The 20,206-nt window shown below is 34.9% G+C and overlaps 2 protein-coding genes across 2 annotated transcripts in view; one reads left to right on the top strand and one right to left on the bottom strand.

Moving 5' to 3' along the window:
• LOC123649224 (zinc finger protein 43-like) overlaps positions 1-10,624 on the top strand; it is a 30,567-nt gene extending 19,943 nt beyond the window's left edge. The window contains exon 3 of the mRNA XM_045567204.1: positions 8,691-10,624. Coding sequence (XP_045423160.1) covers positions 8,691-10,624 — 1,934 coding nt within the window. The remainder of the gene's footprint in view (positions 1-8,690) is intronic.
• The window catches only part of LOC123649020 (protein ZNF738-like), a 130,785-nt gene that overhangs the window by 59,529 nt on the left and 51,050 nt on the right, over positions 1-20,206 (bottom strand). The window lies entirely within an intron of this gene.

The raw sequence follows: 20,206 nt of genomic DNA, 5'->3' as shown, positions 1-20,206 counted from the left end.
TCCAAATAGGGAAAGAAGGGATCAAACTCTCACCCTTTGCTGATGATATGATGTTATAGCTAGAAAACCCCAAGGATTCAGCCAAGAGACTCCTGGAATTGATCAATGAATTCAGTAAAGTCTCAGGATACAAAATCAATACACACAAATCAGAGACATTCATATTTGCCAATATCAGTCAAATGGAGAAACAAACTAAGGACTCAATACCTTTCAAAATCACAACAAAGAAAATAAAATACCTAGGAATATATTTAACTAAGGAGGTAAAGGACCTCTATAGGGAGAAATGTGAAACATTGAGGAAGGAAATCACAGAGCATGTAAATAGGTGGAAACCATACCATGCTCGTGGATTGGAAGAATCAACCTTGTTAAAATGTCTATACTACCCAAAGTGATCTACAGATTCAATGCAATCCCTATTAAATTACCAACATCATTTTTCACAGATTTAGAAAAAATAATTATGCCCTTTGTATGGAATCAGAGAAGACCCCATATAGCAAAAGCAATTTTAAGCAACGAAAACAAAATGGGAGATATTAATTTGCCAGACTTCAAACTATACTACAAGGCTGTGGTTCTTAAAACTGCCTGGTATTGGCACAAGTGCAGGGACACAGACCAGTGGAACAGAACAGAAAGTCCAAATATAAAACCATCCTCATATAGCCATCTAATCTTTGACAAAGCAGACAAAAATATACTCTGGGGAGAAGATTCCTTATTTAATAAATGGTGCTGGGAAAACTGGATAGTCATTTGTAGAAGACTGAAACAGGACCCACAGATTTCACCTCTCACAAAAATCAAATCACGGTGGACAACAGACTTAAACCTTAGATGGGAAACTATTAGAATTCTAGAAGAAAATGTAGGAAAGACTCTTACAGACATTGGCCTAGGCAAAGAATTTATGAAGAAGACCCCAAGGCAATCACAGCAACAACAAAAATAAATGAATGGGACCTGATTAAATTAAAAAGCTTCTGCACAGCCAAAGAAACAGTCATGAGAGTAAACAGACAGCCTACAGAATGGGAAAACATTTTCACATACTACACATCAGATAAAGAACTGATGACAAGAATCTATTTAGAACTCAGGAAAATCAGTAAGAAAAAATCGAACAACCCTATCAAAAAGTGGGCAAAGACATGAAAAGAAATTTTTCAAAAGAAGGCAGAAGAATGGCCAACAAACACATGAAAAAATGGTCAACATCTCTAATGATCAGGGAAATGCAAATCAAAACCATAATGAGATATCACTTAACTCCAGTGAGAATGGCCTTTATCAAAAAGTCCCAAAACAACACATGTTGGCGTGGATGTGGAGAGACAGGAACACTCATACACTGCTGGTGGGACTGCAAACTAGTGCAACCGCTATGGAAAACAATATGGAGATACCTTAAACAGATTCAAGTGGAGCAATCCAGCAATCCCATTATTGGGCATCTACCCAGAAGAATTAAAGTCATTCTGTAAAAAAGGCACCTGCACCCGAATATTTATAGCAGCACAATTCACAATTTCAAAGATGTGGAAACAACCCAATTACCCATCAATTCATGAATGGATTATCAAAATGTAGTATATGTATACCATGGAATATTACTCATCTATAGGAAATAACAGTGATATTGTATCTCTTTGGTTCTCCCGGAGAGAGTTGGAACCCATTCTATTAAGTGAAGTATCCCAAGAATGGAAAAATATGCACCATGTGTACTCACCAGCAAACTGGTTTCCCTGATCATCACCTAAATGCACATTTGTGAATAACAGCAATTAGGTATCCGACAGAGGTGGGCGCTGGGGGGAAAGGATGGGTGTATAGCTACTTGATGGGTATGACGCACACTTTCTGGGGAATGGACACGCTTGAAGTTCTGACTGGGGGGTGGGGGGAGGGGATGGGTGCATACCTACGTGATGAATGGAATGAGCACCGTCTAGGGAATGGACACGCTTGAAGCTCAGACTTGGGGGGGTTGGGAGCGTATGGGCAATATATATAACCTGAACTTTTGCACCCCCATAATGAGCTGAAATTTAAAAAGTACATATATATAATGAGAAATGGAACAATTATCCAAGAAAGTATTGCAATCTAAAATATTTATTATGCACCAAATACAAGAGCACACAGATTCATACTGCTAAAACTACTTGACCTACAAAATCATAGATAATACAACCCTGATGCCAGGGACTTCAACACCCTGCTGACAGAACTATACAGCTCCTCCAAACAGAAAATAAACAAAAAGACAAGAGACTTAAATAAAACTCCAGAACATATGGGGCTACCAGACAGTTACAGAACATTCTATCCAAAAAACACCAAAATATACTTTTGGCTCATCAGCTCAGAGGACATTTTCTAAGATTGATCATGTACTAAGCCAAAAAAATGTCCCCCAAAATTTAAAAACATAGAAATTATACCATGCATTTTCTCAGACCACACTAGAATAAAATTAGAAATCAACAACAGAAACACTCATCTCTACACAAAGTCATGAAGACTAAAGAACCTACTGCTGAATGATTGGCAGGTCAAGGAGGAAATTAAGATGCAAATGAAAATATTCTTTCAACTAAATGATAATAGGACACAAGTTATCCAAATCTGTGAAAACAGCTAAAGCACCCTGAGAGGAAAATTCATAGTCATAAATCCCTACATCCAAAAGACAGAAAGGTAACAAACCAACAATCTAATGAATCAACTGAAAGAACTGAAAAAGAATGAGCAAACCAATCCCAAACTCAGCAGAAGAAAGAATATAGCCAAGATCACAACCGAACTAAATTAAATTGATAACCAAGGAACTATACAGAAGATTAATGAAGTAGAAAGATGGTTTTTGAATAGATAAAGAAAATTGACCTGCCTTTTATGAAATTAAGCAGAAGCAGAAAATATAGGACTCTAATAAGCTCAATTCGGAATGAAAAAGGAGAAATTACAACTCATTCCACAGAAATACAAAATATCATCTTTGAATACTCTAAAAATCTCTATGCACATAAACATGAAAACATGGAGAAAATGGACAAATTCTTAGAAACACCCAGCCTCCCTAGGCTCATTCAGGATGATATATACTTCCTGTACTGACCAATATCAGGACTGGTATTGAAGCAGTAATAAATAACCTGCCTTAAGAATAAAGTCTTGAAACACATTGTTTCACTACTACCGTACTTAAAAATAAGTACTGGAGCCTATCCTGCAGAAATTATGGTACAACATTCAAAAGGAAGAAATCCTCCCCAACACATTTTACAAAGCCAACGTTGCCTTGATACCAAAGCCAGAAAAGGACAGAACAAAAAGAAGAAAAATACTGACAAATATTCCTTATGAATATGGATAAAAAATTCTCAATAAATTCCTAGAAAATGGAATTCAACTCGTCTTCAAAGAAATAATCCATTATGATCAAGTGGGCTTCATTCCAGAGATGCAGGCATGGTGGAACATATGCAAATTTATTAATCTAATTACATACATGAAACGGAAATAAAAACAAAGACCATATAATACTCTCAAGAGTCACAGAAAAAGCATTTGACAAAATTCAGCCCTCTTTTGTGTAAGAATGCTTATGAAAATAGGCATTGAGGGGACTTACCTCAGAATGATAAAGCCCATTTATGACAAAGCCCCAGCCAACCTCATAGTGAAGAGGGAAAAATTGAAAGCATTCCTGCTTAGAACCAGACAATATTTCCCTTTATTATAAGTTCTATTCAACATAGTACTGAAAGTCTTAGCCAGAGCAATCAGGCAAGAGAAGGGAATCACAATCAGGGCAGAAGAGGTCAAACTATTGCTCTTTACAGTTTACGTGATCTTAGAAAACCTTGAAGATTTTGACAAGAAATTACTGGAGTTGATAAATCAGTTCAGCAAAGTCTCAGGTTACAAAATCAGTGTACACAAATCAGTAGCCTTCACATAGGCCAGCAACTGTGAAACTGAGAACCAAATCAAAGACTCATAGCTTTCATAATAGCAACAAAGTAAATGAAATACTTAGGAATATATCTAACTAAGGAGGTGAAAGACTTCTACAGGGAGAATTACAAAACACTGAGGAAGGAAATAGAAGAGGACACAAACATATGGAAAAGCATACCACACTCATAGATAGACAGAATCAACATGATTAAAATGTCTCTACTACTGAAAATAATCTATAGATTCAATACAATCCCTGTTAAAATATTAACATGATTTTTTACAGATTGAGAAAAAGTAATTCTATGCTGCATATGGAACAAGAGAAGACCCCGTATAACCAAAGTAACCTTAAGGAAAATGAACAAATTGGGAGGCATCCATTTACCAGACTTTAAGCTATAGTGCAAGGGTATAGTAACCAAAACAGCATGGTACTGTCACAAGAACAGGACATAGGCCAATGGAAGAGATTTGAGAACCCAGACATAAAACCATTGTCATATAGCCATGTGATAGCAGAAAAGAACATACACTGGGAAAAGGAATCCCTATTCAATAAATGGTCTGGTGAAAATTAGACAGCCACATGTAGAAGACTAAAACAGGTTCTGAACCTCTCATCTGTCACAAGAAGCAACTCACAATGGATAAAAGACTTAAACCTATGTTGTGAAACCATAAGAATCCTAGAAGAAAATGTTGAAAATACTCTTAAAGACTTCAGCCTAGGCAAAGAATTTATGAAGAAGACCCCCAAAACTATCACAGAAACAACAAAAATAAGTAAATGGGACCTGATCAGACTAGAAAGCTTCTGCACAGCCAATGAAAGTATAACTAGAGAAAATAGACAAGCCAGAGAATAGGAGAAAATATTTGCATGCTATATATCCAATAAATTGCTAATAACTAGAACATATATATAACGCAGGAAAATCAGTAAGAAAAACAATAAAACTACCCCATTAAAGGTGTGCAAAGGACATGAACAGAAAGTTTTTAAAAGAAGATGTACTAATGGGCAGCAAACATATGAAAAATCTGTGCACATCTCTAAGCATCAGAGAAGTGCAAATGAAAACCACAGTGAGATATCACTTTACTCAGTGAGAATGGCTTTTATCAATAAGTTCAAAACAAGTGTAGGTGTGGATATAGAGAGATAGGAACACTTATATATACTACTGGTGGGACTACAAACTTCTATAATCTCTATGGAAAATTATGTGACTACACATCAAAGTACTAAAAGTAGAACTACCATTTGATCTGGCAATTCCACTACTTGGTATCTACCCGATGAAAAAATGTCATCCTATAATAAAGACATCTGCACTAGAATGTTTATAACATCACAATTTACAATTTCAAAGATGTTGAAACAACCTTGGTAATTATGAATACATGCATATAAATATATGTATAAATACATATAAATATGTGGTATTTGTATACCATAGAGTAGTACTAACCCTCAAAAATCAGTGGTTAAATAACACACCTCGTATTATCTTGGATTGTGCTGGAGCCCATTCTTTGAAGTAAAGTATCACAAGAATGCAAAAACGTGCATCACACATGCTCACTATCAAATTGTTACCAATTGATCCACACATATGTGACCAAATCGAAGCAAAATCAGCAGGAATTGGACCATTGTAAGGCGGTGTAGGGGTTGGGAAAATTCACACCTAATGAGTGTGGTGCACACAATGTGTGGATGCGCATACTTGTAGGTTTGATCACATGGTGCAAAAGCAATATAAATAATCTGAATGATTTACTGCCATAATATTTTGAAATTTTAAAAAAGAAACAGTTTTATAATATGTAGGATAGTTTTGAAAAGCCTCATAACTGTGTATCTCTTTAAGATATTATTTTTATCTTAATTATTGTAAAATCACGAAAATTACAACTTAATTACTTTTAATTATTCACATCAGTCATGTTAACTATATTTACATCATTATGCAATATATGTCTAGAATGTATGTATTTTGTAAAACTAAAATTCAGTACACATGAGAAAACTACCCATTTTCCCCATTGCCTAACTGCTGACAAACACCATCATGTTTTCTGTTTCTAGGAGTGTAACTGGTTAAGAAATATCGTACAGGCCGGGCTCGGTGGCTCACTCCTGTAATCCTAGCACTCTGGGAGGCCAAGGCGGGTGGATCGCTCGAGGTCAGGAGTTCGAGACCAGCCTGAGCAAGAGTGAGACCCTGTCTCTACTAAAAATAGAAAGAAAATATCTGGCCAACTAAAATATATATAGAAAAAATTAGCCAGACATGGTGGTGCATGCCTGTAGTCCCAGCGTCTCGGGAGGCTGAGGCAGGAGGATCTCTTAAGCCCAGGAGTTTGAGCTTGCTGTGAGCTAGGCTGATGCCACGGCACTCACTCTAGCCCGGGCAAGAAAAGCGAGACTCTGTCTCAAAAAAAAAAAAAAAAAAAAGAAATATTGTACAAGTATAATCATAAAATATCTGTCTTATTCTGCTTGACATTTCCTTAAGCATAATGTCATCAAGCTTTATCTCTACTGTGGATGTTATTAGATTATCTGTTTTTTTAAAGCTAAGAAATAATCCATTATATCTAAATTTCAAATCGTATTTATCCTTTTATTTGGTAAGGGCAGTTTGGGTTTCTTTCATCTACTGGTCTTTGTGAATAATGATGAAATAAATATGAGTGTGAAGATACCTTTTTATTTTACAATATATGCAGGAGTATATATTTGTGTTTCTTTCTGATTCATTGGTCCAGTTTTCTGTCTTTCTGCTAGTAGAAAACTTCATTGACTACTGTAGCTTTTTTAATGTTTTCAAATGGGGAATTATGGTCCCAATAGCTTTGTTTCTCTTTTTGATGATTGTTCAGATATTTGTGGTCTCTTGAGATTCCATATTATTTTTTGGGTTTGCTGTTTCTATTTTTGAAAAAATTAAATTTAGAATTTGAAAGGAATTGCATTGAATCTGTAGACTGCTATCGACGTCTTCAGAGCATTAAGTCTTCCCTTGAACAAGAACGTGTTCAAAGGTGTGTTATTTTCTTATATTTGTGAATTTTTCTGTGTTTCTTCTGTTATTTATTTACAGTTTCATTCCATTCTGGTCAGAAATTAAAGTGTGTAAAATTTCAGTTTTCTAAAATTGGTTAAGACTTGCTTTGTGGCCAAACAGGTAGTTTTTTAGGAAGAATGTTTTATGAGCTATCAAGAAGATTGTATGTTCTATTATTATTCTATAGAGTATTCTCTATATATCTGTTAGGTCTAATTGCTCTATGGTGTTTTCAAATCTTCTGTTTTCTTATTATTAATTTGACTGGCTTTATTATTATGGTAAGTGGAATATCAAAGTATCCTATTATTTTGCTGTCCATTTCTTTCTTTAATTCTATCAATGTTTTCTGTATATATTTGCAAACCTTGATGTGAGATAAAGATAGATATCATATATATGTATTATTTTCATGGGTTCTCAGTGAATGACATCTTTTCATATTAAATGTCCTTGTTTGTCTTTTGTGACAGTTTTGGCTTAAAGTGTATTTTATAAACTATAACATTTTTCACTTCAAATGTAATGTGCCTAATATAACTTTGAACTCCACTGCTCTTATATGCTTAAGGTGTTCATGGTATATCTTGTTATATCCTGCCAGTTTTAGTCTATCGTTTTTACAAGCTATGAAGTAAAGTCTCTTTAGAGAGAATATAGTTGGATTTTTAATCCATTTATTTAATGGTGTCTTCTGCCTGGAAATACTAGTACATAAATATTTACATAATTTTCTCAAAGAGAAGGACTTATAATCTCCCTAATATTAATTGTTTTATATAACTTTTGTCACTATTTTTTCTTTCTTTCCTCTCCTTTTCTCCCGCATTGTGTGCCACTGATATTTAGGGACATATTTTGTTTCTTTGTCTACCTTCCTTTGTGTATCTCTATAAACATTTTCCTGATGTTCACTGTAAGAATTACCTAAAATCCTTGGAAGTTACAACATACATTGAACTGAGAAGTACTTAACTTCAGTTGCATACAAAAATTCTTAATCTTTACATCTGCCCCCAACCTTATGATATTGATGTCAATAATTATGTCTTTTTACATTGTATATCAATAAACATATGGTAATGCTTTTTTATTTTGTCTTTTAAATTTTATAGTATAATTAAATGTTTTTGTACCATCATTATAGTAATGCAGAATTTTATTTTTGATATGTGCATACGTTTCCCAGAGAGTCATATAGTTGTCATAGAGGACAGAAACCAGCTTTTGGAAAGGCCATAAAAAACCAGATGTATGGACATATGTGCCAATAGTTTCATTCTCTTTTGAAAGGGAGTCCAGGAGATGGGATTTTACTACTAATGTGATTCCTCTACATCAGCACAGAGGAAGGTCTTTGGTAGGTAAATATAACAAACTTTCCTTCCAGTTCCATTTGGTTCTTGGTATCATTCTCATCTGGGGTGCTATAAACTATTAGCAGTTATGAATTCTCACAAAAGTTATGTTTGTAAGTATATTTTTAAGGTCATACATCTGTGATGGAAGTAAGACCATGGTATTCTATTGTGCTTTCTTGCTAATGTGCTTGGTATAGTTTTATATATTCAAATTGTGAAGTATATTCACCTGAGTCCAGTTAGTGAGATACTTTGTTATTTTCATTTCTTTCAGAACTGTCTTCCCATTGCACCCGAGACCTATTGCCAGAGCAGGGCATAAAAGACTCATTCCAGAAATCAATAATGACACTATATGGAAGCTGTGGCCTTGAAAATGTACACTTAGGAGAAGAATGGGAGTGTGTAGGTGAGAGTAAGAGGCAGAAAGTATATTATGATGGTCTTACTCAATGTTTGTCAACTGCCCATAGGAAAATCTGCAAATGTAATAAATGTATAAAAGTCTTTACCAAATCTTCAAACCTAAATACACATAAGAAAAGACATACAGGAGAGGGAAGATTCAAGCATAATAAATGTGGAAAAACTTTTAACCACATCTCAAAACTTTCTGGACATAGGAAAATTCATACAGGAGAGAAACCCTACAAGTGTGAAGAATGTGGAAAAGCCTTTAACTGGCACTCAAAACTTACTACACATAAGAGAATTCATAGTGGAGAGAAACCATACAAATGTGAAGAATGTGGCAAAGCATTTACCCAGTGCTCAAACCTTAAGGTACATAAAAATGTTCATACCGGAGAGAAATTGTACAAATGTGAAGAATGTGGCAAAGCCTTTAGCCGGGACTCACATCTTACTGAACATAAAAGAATTCATACAGGAGACAAACCATACAAATGTGAAGAGTGTGGCAAAGCTTTTAGCCGGTACTCACGTCTTACTGAACATAAAAGAATTCATACAGGAGAGAAACCATACAAATGTGAAGAATGTGGCAAAGCCTTTAGACGATGCACAGATCTCACTTTACATAAAAGAATTCATACAGGAGTGAATCTCTACAAGTGTGAAGAATGTGGCAAAACCTTTACCCAGTCCTCAATCCTTATTCTACATAAAAGAATTCACAGTGGTGAGAAACCCTACAAATGTGAAGAATGTGGCAAAACCTTTAGCCGGTGCACAGAACTCACTCCACATAAAAGAATTCATACAGGAGACAAACCCTACAAGTGTCAAGAATGTGGCAAAGCCTTTACCCACTGCTCAAACCTTAAGGTACATAAAAAAATTCATACCAGAGAGAAATTGTACAAATGTGAAGAATGTGGCAAAGCCTTTAGACGGTGCACAGACCTCACACTACATAAAAGAATTCATACAGGAGAGAAACCCTACAAGTGTGAAGAATGTGGCAAAGCCTTTACCCAGTCCTCAAGCCTTATTCTACATAAAAGAATTCATAGTGGAGAGAAACCATACAAATGTGAAGAATGTGGCAAAGCCTTTACCCACTGCTCAAACCTTAAGGTACATAAAAAAATTCATACTGGAGAGAAATTGTACAAATGTGAAGAATGTGGCAAAGCCTTTAGCCGGTACTCACATCTTACTGAACATAAAAGAATTCATACAGGAGAGAAACCATACAAATGTGAAGAATGTGGCAAAGCCTTTAGACGATGCACAGACCTCACTTTACATAAAAGAATTCATACAGGAGAGAGTCTCTACAAGTGTAAAGAATGTGGCAAAGCCTTCACACAGTCCTCAATCCTTATTCTACATAAAAGAATTCATAGTGGAGAGAAACCATACAAATGTGAAGAATGTGGCAAAGCCTTTACCCACTGCTCAAACCTTAAGGTACATAAAAAAATTCATACCAGAGAGAAATCGTACAAATGTGAAGAAGGTGGCAAAGCCTTCAGACGGTGCACAGACCTCACCCTACATAAAAGAATTCATACAGGAGAGAAACCATACAAATGTGAAGAATGTGGCAAAGTCATTAGATGGTGCCCAGACCTCACTCTACATAGAAGAATTCATGCAGGAGAGAAACACTACAAGTGTGAAGAATGTGGCAAAGCCTTTACCCAGTCCTCAATCCTTGCTCTACATCAAAGAATTCATAGTGGAGAGAAACCATATAAATGTGAAGAATGTGGCAAAGCCTTACCCAGTACACAAACGTAAGGTACATAAAAAAATTCATACCAGAGAAAAATCATACAAATGTGAAGAATGTGGCAAAGCCTTTACTCCATGCACAGACCTCATTCTACATAAAAGAATTCATACAGGAGGGAAACCATACAAATGTAAAGAATGTGACAAAGCCTTTACCCAGTCCTCAATCCTTACTCTACTTTAAAGAATTCATAGTGGAGAGAGACCATACAAATGTGAAGAATGTGGCAAAGACTTTACCCAGTGCTCACATCTTAAGGTACATAAAAAAATGTCATACTGGAGAGAAATCCTACAGATGTGAAGAATGTGGCAAAACCTTTACCTGGGACCCATACCTTACTCTACATAAAAGAATTCATACTGGAGAGAAACCCTACAAATATGAAGAATGTGGCAAAATCTTTATCCAGCGCTCACACCCTAATCTACATAAAGGAATTCATACCAGAGAAAAATTCTACAAATGTGAAAAAAATGTGGCAAACTCTTTAATAACTGCTAACATCTTACTCAACATCAAAGAAATCATAATAAATAAAAGTGAGATAAATGTAATGACTATGGAAGTGCTTTCACATTTCATTAGCCTTAAATGCACAACAGTACTTATGCTGAAAGTAAACAATAATAATGTAGAACACTGAGCATAGCTTTACTTCTATCACAGGTCTTATTGGACATGAGAGAACTTACACTGAAAGAAACCCTTCAATGTTTTCTCAAGCATTGCTAAACATCAGAAAATTTTTAATAGATAGAAACCTTACGAATTTAATGAATGTGAAAAAAGATTTATGCAAAAGGTATGCCTTAGAGAACAACAGAGAATTGATACTTAAAGCTACTTTGCAGATATAATAAATTTCAGAACAGATTTAATCAAATATCAAGTCTCAATAGATATCAAAGGATTCACAGTACAATGCACTAAGGCACTAACACTTTCACCCATTTCTTTAAACCAGGTTGTTGACTATAGAGAATAATCCAGTTAAAATAGTTAGATAATTTATTTGTATGTCAGTTTTAGAGAAGAGAGAGATTTTTTGAGAGTTATAATTATGTGTAAAATACACTTTCTGGTTAGGGTTGGGTGAAAATGTAACAAAGTATAATTTGCATTTTTTGACAAGCAAATATTGATGTGATTGAACTCTTAAAGCAGTAGATGCTATGCTTTCATTCCTAGTGTGTATGTGAATGTGTGTGGTTAATGGTAGCTACACCATAGTTATTAAAAGTCTTTCTGTACTAAGTAGGCATCACTCATGTACTTTTCCATGCAAAATTAAAAACACAGAAATGTAACATGTATGAAATGAAGAGGTGCTTTTTGGTTGACTTTTAGCAAACAGTATTTCAAGTGATGTGTAACGTAGGTATGCAGACTAGTATTCTTCTCATAATCAGAATGAAACAATTACAATATTAGAAACAAACTGTTTTACTAATTGCAAATTAGGATGATGAAATAGAGTGAATTTTGAAATATTTTTAGATTTCATGTAAACTTAATGTGTTTTATTAAACTAAAAAAGGTTTTTAAAGTGTCAAACACGTTGTACATTGAATGAAGTGTTATTTTGCCATTAACATTAACGTATCCGATGTTACTCAAAGTTGGAGATAATGGACTGTAAAAATGTACAATTGGGTTACACACTAAAATGACATCATTTGTGATCCTTTTTTTTCAGTGGCTTTAAATTTCTAATACTTTGACGAATAATGTTCCCAAAAGTTTTATTTTTTATTATTTTTGCAATTACATTGTTACTGTAATGCTTTTAATAAAGATTATCCATTTAATGAAAAGCCATACATTTCTGAACACTGAATGACTACTTCTTCCATTTTGTCCTATATTTTTCTTCCAGCATGCAACCTCTCTGGCCAGTGAAGCACAAATAAACACATTTTTTATTTATATGGAATCAAACATACAGATACATCATGGTTAAGATGAACTTTAGTTGTAATAGATTTACAGAGTAAGTAATTATGTTTGTGTGAATGTGGATGTATACCTATTTTGAAAAGAAAAGAAGAAATATTGAAAAAAATAGGCAATTTCAAAAGTGTTGAGAATTTACTAGCAAACTAGAAACTTCAAAGATTCTGAAAGCAATTTTTTTTTGCTTTATGTTGAATTAATTTGTTTAAAACCCTAAAGCTTCTGGTTCAGAACCTACCCACACCAATCCTCTGTTCTTACATACTTATTACTCATGCTAGGCCTAATGTATAATTTTATTATTTCAAAGTTCTTAAGGATTCTTTACATGACTTGCTCTTCAATTATAAGAATGATTTTTATAAAATTTAATGGTGCTCATGAAATAATCGGAAGGTATGAGTAGCTCCACAGTGTATTAATTTCATTTTATTTACTTAGTACACTCTATATTTTCCTTCTAATTTGGGGAGCATATTGAAAGCACTTTTGGTTACTGTTTCTTTTAATTTTGGTCATTGACCTAATAGATTTATTGACTGTGTCAGGCTAATTTGTTCAGGTAAACACTAAGAAGGATTTATAAATTATGAGGTTGTTTTGATATTTAAATAGAAGGAACAAGTATAGGACAGTGTAATGTATGTAGTAAATGCTTTATATTAGCTGTAAATATTTCTGTGGGAGTGAGTTTGTGGCTCCGGGTAAGAGATTGAAAATGTCCAGGGTGAAAAAATGGCACTGATTTTGCATGTGGAGAGAGGAGACCTACAGAACAACCAATGCTTGGAATTTATAAGTGGAAACTCTGCTTCTTTGATTTCCTAATTATCTCCAGTGTTTTTTGCTATCTTTTTATCTTCATTCCCTTCTACAAATATATCTAAGCCATTCTTCTTTCTGCCTGTACTTGGTCTACAACTTTCTCACTGTTATACTCACCCCTGCCAGTTCACACAGTACTTTAAAAGTTCTGATGAGAAGTGCAGAATTTTTTAATTTGGTGAAAGAAAAATTTAACTAGAGAGTTTGAGGCCATTTATAGGTTATACATGCAACATTCTGATTACTTAAGATTAGAGAGATTCAGTGTCCTAAGCTAAAAGTAAGAGCCTTAAAGTACAAAGAAAGATAAACAATTCTGAATGCCAGAGGATTAAATCAAGGACTCAGTATTGTTTGCATTGTAAAAGCAAGATGTTATTAGATCCTAACATATAATGTCATAAATATGAAAATAATTAAAATAAGTAAAGCATTAGTAATTGTGTGATACGTATGGTAAGCACTATATAAGGAAACATCAGAATTTGGCCATCTCTTAATAGAGAGTTTAGATAAAGGAAGAAGTTTGAATTTAATTTTCTATGAATTACTTATAGTACAGCATATGTATCCATCTAGAATCTACTTATGAGTGTGTATTTTCAGTGTATTTTTAGAATATAATAAAATGATTTCTGTGGATTTAAAATTTGGAATAATCTTTCTTTACCTTGTATTTCAATCTTAGGGAATTTATTTTACATGACTTTATTTCAGTTCGTACAGTGCACAGTACACAGTTTTCATTTTTAGTCATCTAACTGTGACCAACAATTTGGTCATTCTCTCTAGAGGAATCTTGGATCATGGCAGCTTTTTGATTGAATATTTCATCAGTGATTTGGCATGAAATCTTGTTTTCTGTGCTGAGAGTAGCCAGAGGTGGGACAGTGAGCACCACATACCTCTTTAGTGTCTTCCATACCATAATCATCAGCACTAAGAAGTCCAGGTGTCCTTAGCTTCAAATAAAAGGGTTAAAGCCCCTTTCATGTTCTGTGCTGGATTCTGAATCTGCTGGTAAATATCAGAGTTCCCTTACTTATCACTGACAAATAGAATGACAAAAACAGCACTAAAACTATATATTTTTTGATACAGTTCAGCTAAGCTCATGACAAAGATCCAGGCTCAGCATTCAGAACAATGCTATACTTCAAAGATTTTTATTGATTTTTTAATTGACTGATAACATTATATGTATTTATCATGTAAAATGTGATGTTTTGAAATATATATATATACACACACACACATACACACCCATTGTCTAATGCTTATTCTAGCTAATTAACAAATGCTTTACTTCTCATAGTTATCCCTTTGTGGTGAAGAACACTTATTGACTGTCTCAGCATATTTTTTTTAATTTTTTTTTATTCTTATTTCAGCATATTGTGAGGGTACAAAAGTTTAGGTTATGTATATTGCCCTTGCCCCCCCCCCGAGTCAGAGCTTCAAAGGTGTCCATCCCCTAGACAGTGTGCATCTCATTCATTATGTATGTATACACCCATCCCCTCCCCCACCCACATCTGCCCAACACCCGATTAATGTTATTCCTGCATGTGCTCTTAGGTGATGATCAGTAAAACCAATTTGAGGGTGAGTACTTGTGGTGCTTATTTTTCCTTTCTTGGTATACCTCACTTAGTACAATGGGTTACAACACTTTCCAGGAAAATGCAAGAGGTGCTATATCAACATTGTTTCTTATAGCTGAGTAGTGCTCCATGGTATGCATAGACCACATTTTATTAATCCACTCATGGATTGATGGGCACTTGGGTTGTTTCCACATCTTTGCAATTGTGAATTGTGCTGCAATAAACATTCAGGTGCAGATATCTTTTTTATAGAATGTCTTTTGTTCTTTTGGGCAGATGCCCAATAATGGGATTGCTGGATCAAATGGTGGGTCTACTTGTATCAGTTTAAGGTATCTCCATATTGCTTTCCACAGGGGTTGCACTAGTTTGCAGTCCAGCATATTTTAAAAATATCATTTAAAATATATTTTTAAAAATATCATCATTAATTATAATAAATGCTGTACATTAGATCTCTTCAATTTATTCTTTCTATCTTACTGAAATTATGTATCCTTTGAAAGACATTCTTCCAATCCTACTATTTCCTAAAACCCTAGCCTCTGATGCCACCATTTTTCCTTCTACTTCAGTGAGATCACAGATGATGAAGAATGTGTCCATGACTGGCTTATTTCAATGAACATGTTCTCCATGTTCATCCATGTGATTTAATATGACAAGATTTTTCTTTTTTGTGGATGAATAGTATTTCATTGTATATATATGTTCCATTTTACTTAATCATCCTTCAGTGATGGGCAAGTAAATTGATACTATATCTTCACTATTGTGAATATTGCTGAATAAATATGAAAGTGAAGATGTTTCTTAAACATACTGATTTCATTTTGGGGGGCCAATGGTGTGATTGCCATATGATATGGTTGTTCTATCTTGAATTCTTAAAGAAATCTTTATACTGTTTTTCACAATGTACTGATTTGTATTCACACCAACTGTGTACCAGTATTCCGCTTTTTTGTGTGTATTTGCCAATATTTGTTATATCATATCTTTTTGATAATAGTCATTCTAACAGGAGTGAGTTGACATCTCATAGCAGTTTAGATTTCCCAATCCCTGATGATTACTGACCTTGAGAATTTTTCAATTATATGCTGGCCATTTGTAGGTATTCTTTTGACAAAAAATCTACTTAAGTCTATTGCCCTTTTTTTCATTATTGTGGGTAAATATTTGTTGTATATGTTTAAGGGTTCATGCGATAATTTGATATAGGAATACAATGTGAATTAATCAGGATAATTGGGGTAGCCATCACCTTAGACATTTATCATTTCTTTGTGTTAGGAACATTCTAATTTCATTCTTTTAGTTATTTTAATGTATACCCTAACTAATTGTTGATTATAGCGACTTTGTTGTGCTATCAAACATGGTTTATTCTAAGCAATGATATGTTTGCACCCATTAAGCAACCTCAATTTATCCCCCTTCCTGCTATGCTTTCCAGCCTCTAGTCACCATAATTCTACTCTATGTTTTCATGAAATCAATTGGTTTTAATTTAGCTCCCACATATGAGTGAGAAGACGAGAGATTTTTTTTTTGCAGTTTTTGGCTTATTTCACTTCACCTAATGTTCTTCAGTTCCATGCATGTTATTGCAAATGGCAGAATTTCGTTCTTTTTTTCTGGCTATATAATATTCCATTGTATATATTGACCACAGTCTCTTTATCAAGTGATACAATAAAGGATAAATACAATAAGGTGATTCCATATCTTGGCTATTGTGAAAAGTGCCACAGTAAACATGGGAGTGCATGTAACTTTTTGATACGCTGAATTCCCCACCTTTAGATATATAACTAGAAAGGGGATTGATATTTTTACTTTTTGAGGAACCTTTATACTCTTCTGCATAGTGGTTGCACTAGTTTACATTCCCAACAAGAGCATATGAGGGTTCCTTTTTCTTCAGATCCTCTCCAGCATTCATTATTGCCTGTCTTTTGGATAAAAGCTCATTTAAGTGGGAGAGATGGTATCTCATTGCAGTTTTGATTTGCATTTAACTGATGATTAATGATGTTGAGCATATTTTTCATATACCTGGAGGCCATTTGTATGTCTTCTTTTGAGAAATGTCGATTCAGATATTTTGTTCAGTTTAATTGAACTGTTTGACATTTTTCCTCCTGAGTTGTTGGAGCTCCTTACATATTCTAGTTTCAATCCCTTATCAGATCAATATTTTGCAAATATTTTCTCTCATTCTGTGGGTTGTCTCTTCACTTTTTTCATTGTTTCCTTTGCTGTGCAGAAGCTTTTTAGCTTGATGTAATCTTATATGTCCAATGCTGCCTTGGTTGCCTGTGCTTTGGGAGTATTACTCCAGAAGAATCAAATAGCTTTTCTACTTTAGGTCCTTGATTTATCTCCATATTACTTTCCATAGAGTTTGTACTAGTTTGCAGTCCCACCAGCAGTGTATGAATGTTCGTATTTCTCCACATCCAAAAGCCATTCTCACTGGAGTTAAGTGATATGTCCTTTTGTTTTTTATTTGCATTTCCATGAGGGTAAAAGATGTTGAGTGTGCACTTACAGTAGTAAGATTGATTGCGTGTTGGGCAGGAGGGAGGGAGAAGGAAGATTTGGGTACATTCAAACCTAAGGCACCATCTGGGGGATGGACACTCTTGTAACTCTGACTCAGCTGGTTCACAGGCAGTACATGCAACCAAAAGATATTTATCTCCATAATATGCTGAAATAAAAATTTAAAAAGCCCTTGAAAACACCAATGTCCTGAAGCATTTCCTAAATGTTTTCTTTCAGTAGTTCCATAGTTTCAGGACTTAGATTTAAATCTTTAATTCATTTTGATTTGATTTTTGTATATGGTGAGAGATGAGGGTCTACTTTCATTCTTTTGTATATGGGCATCCAGTTTTCCCAGCATTCCTTATTGAAGAGACTGTTCTTTCCCCACTCTATGTTCTTAGAAACCTTGTTGAAGGTAATTCCACTATAGATGTGTGGATATATTTCTGGGATCGCTATTATGTTACATTGGTCTATGTGTCTGTTTTCAGGCCAGTACCATGTTGTTTTGTTCACTACTGCTCTGAAGTATAATTTGAAGTCAGATAATGAAGTATAACCCATCCAATGTTGTCTTTTGTGCTGAGAATGGCTTTGGATATTCTAGGTCTCTTTGGGTTCCTATGAACTTTAGGATTTTTTTTTTCTATTTCTGTGAAGAATGTTATTGACATTTTGATGGAGATTGCATTGATTCTGTAGATTTCTTTTGCTGGTATGGACATTTTAACAATATTGACTTTTATCAGTCCTTGAGCATAGAATATATTTCCATTTTTATGTGAATTTCAGCTTCTTTTATTAATTTTTTATATTTTTCATTGTACTGATCTGTCATTCCTTTGGTTAAGATTATTTCTAGGTGTTTTATTTTATTTTATTATTTTTTTATTATTTGTAGCTATGGTAAATGGGATTACTTTCTTGGTTTCTTTTTTAGAGTATTTACTGGTGGCATATAGACATGTTACTGATATTTTAAAAGTTGATTTTGTATCCTGAAACTTTATTGAATTTTTTTTTTTAGTTCTAAAAGTTTGTTGTGGAGATTTGCCCCCTTTAATAGTTATTGGTTTTTTGTTATATGGTTTTTTTGTTTGGTTGGGTTTTTTTTTTTTTTTTGACAGAGTCTCGCTCTGTTGCCCGGGCCAGAGTGCCATCACATCAGCCTAGCTCACAGCAACCTCAAATTCCTGGACTAAAGCGATTCTGCTGCCTCAGCCTCCCGAGTACCTGGGACTACAGGCATGCACCACAATGCCGGGCTAATTTTCTATATATGTTTTTAGCTGTCCATATAATTTCTTTCTATTTTTAGTAGAAGTGGGGTCTCACTCTTGCTCAGGCTGGTCTCGAACTCCTGAGCTCAAACGATCTGCCCGCCTTGGCCTCCCAGAGTGCTAGGGTTATAGGTGTGAGCCACCACACCTGGCCGGCCCTGCTCTTTTGATAATGGAATGTCAACTTATGGTGTAGGCATACCAGAGCCAAAACTGCAGGTCATGTTGCCTGGGCATGTGCAACAGAAAAAGCTTTGGCCTCTAATGATACCCAGAACCAAGGTTTCCTCCCCACAGAACAAAGAAGACCAGAACATGACTGGAACTTAAATTCTGGAACCCCTTCAGAAGTGAGGAGTCTGTTGGGCAGGAACATCTTGTGCTAAAAAGTCTGCCTCAACATTCCTTACTGTAAATGGTCAAATTTGAAGCCCTGCCATCAGACCCTGCCAAGGCAAAATTCCTAATACTATTCCTTGTTAAAATTGTCCCAGACCCCAACTTGAGGAGACAGATTTGAGCTGTGCTTCCTATTTCCTTGATGGTCACCCTTACAATAAAGCCTGCCTTTTCTCAAAAGCAGGTGTCATAGTTATTGGCTTCTATGCAAGGTGGGCAGTGACCTCATCACTCTATAACACCATGAGTTCCTATGTAAGCAAACTAGAACCCAACTCAGTATAAATGATGACATTCTAGGATTATACAAAATCACCAGCAAACCTCTAACTTGGGGCTTTCCCAAATAATAGAACTGCGCCACTTTAGCCAATCAAATATTTTCTTTGCTTTGATTTTATGTTCACCTTATAAAGCATTCCTCATGCCTCTTTGTTTGAGCCCATGACCACTTGAAGTCTGGGGCTACCTGATTCATAAACTGTTGAATGCTCAAGTAAACTCTTTAATATTTTAATGTTGCCACAGTTTATCCTTTTTTTTTTTAGAGTTCTTCTTGATTTTATTTAAATCAAAGCAATGAGACACATGGACAAAAAAATTAGAGTACAGAAAGATACAACATGAAATTTGAAAGGTTTCCATCACCTCCCACAACCTTTTTTTTTTTTTTTTTGAGGCAGAGTCCCTCTCTGTCACCCTGGCTAGAGTGCTGTGGCATCAGCCTAGCTCACAGCAACCTCAAACTCCTGGGCTCAAGCAATCCTTCTGACCCAGCCTCCTGAGGAGCTGGGACTACAGGCATGCACCACCATGCCCCGCTAATTTTTTCTATATATTTTTAGTTGTCCAGCTAATTTCTTTCTATTTTTAATAGAGATGGGGTCTCGCTCTTGCTCAGGCTGGTCTTGAACTCCTGATCTCGAGCAATCCTCCTTCCTTGGCTTCCCAGAGTGCTAGGATT

Source organism: Lemur catta, chromosome 13, assembly GCF_020740605.2.
Source record: "Lemur catta isolate mLemCat1 chromosome 13, mLemCat1.pri, whole genome shotgun sequence".
NCBI classification, from domain to species: domain Eukaryota; kingdom Metazoa; phylum Chordata; class Mammalia; order Primates; family Lemuridae; genus Lemur; species Lemur catta.
This window is presented reverse-complemented; position numbering and strand designations above follow the sequence as displayed.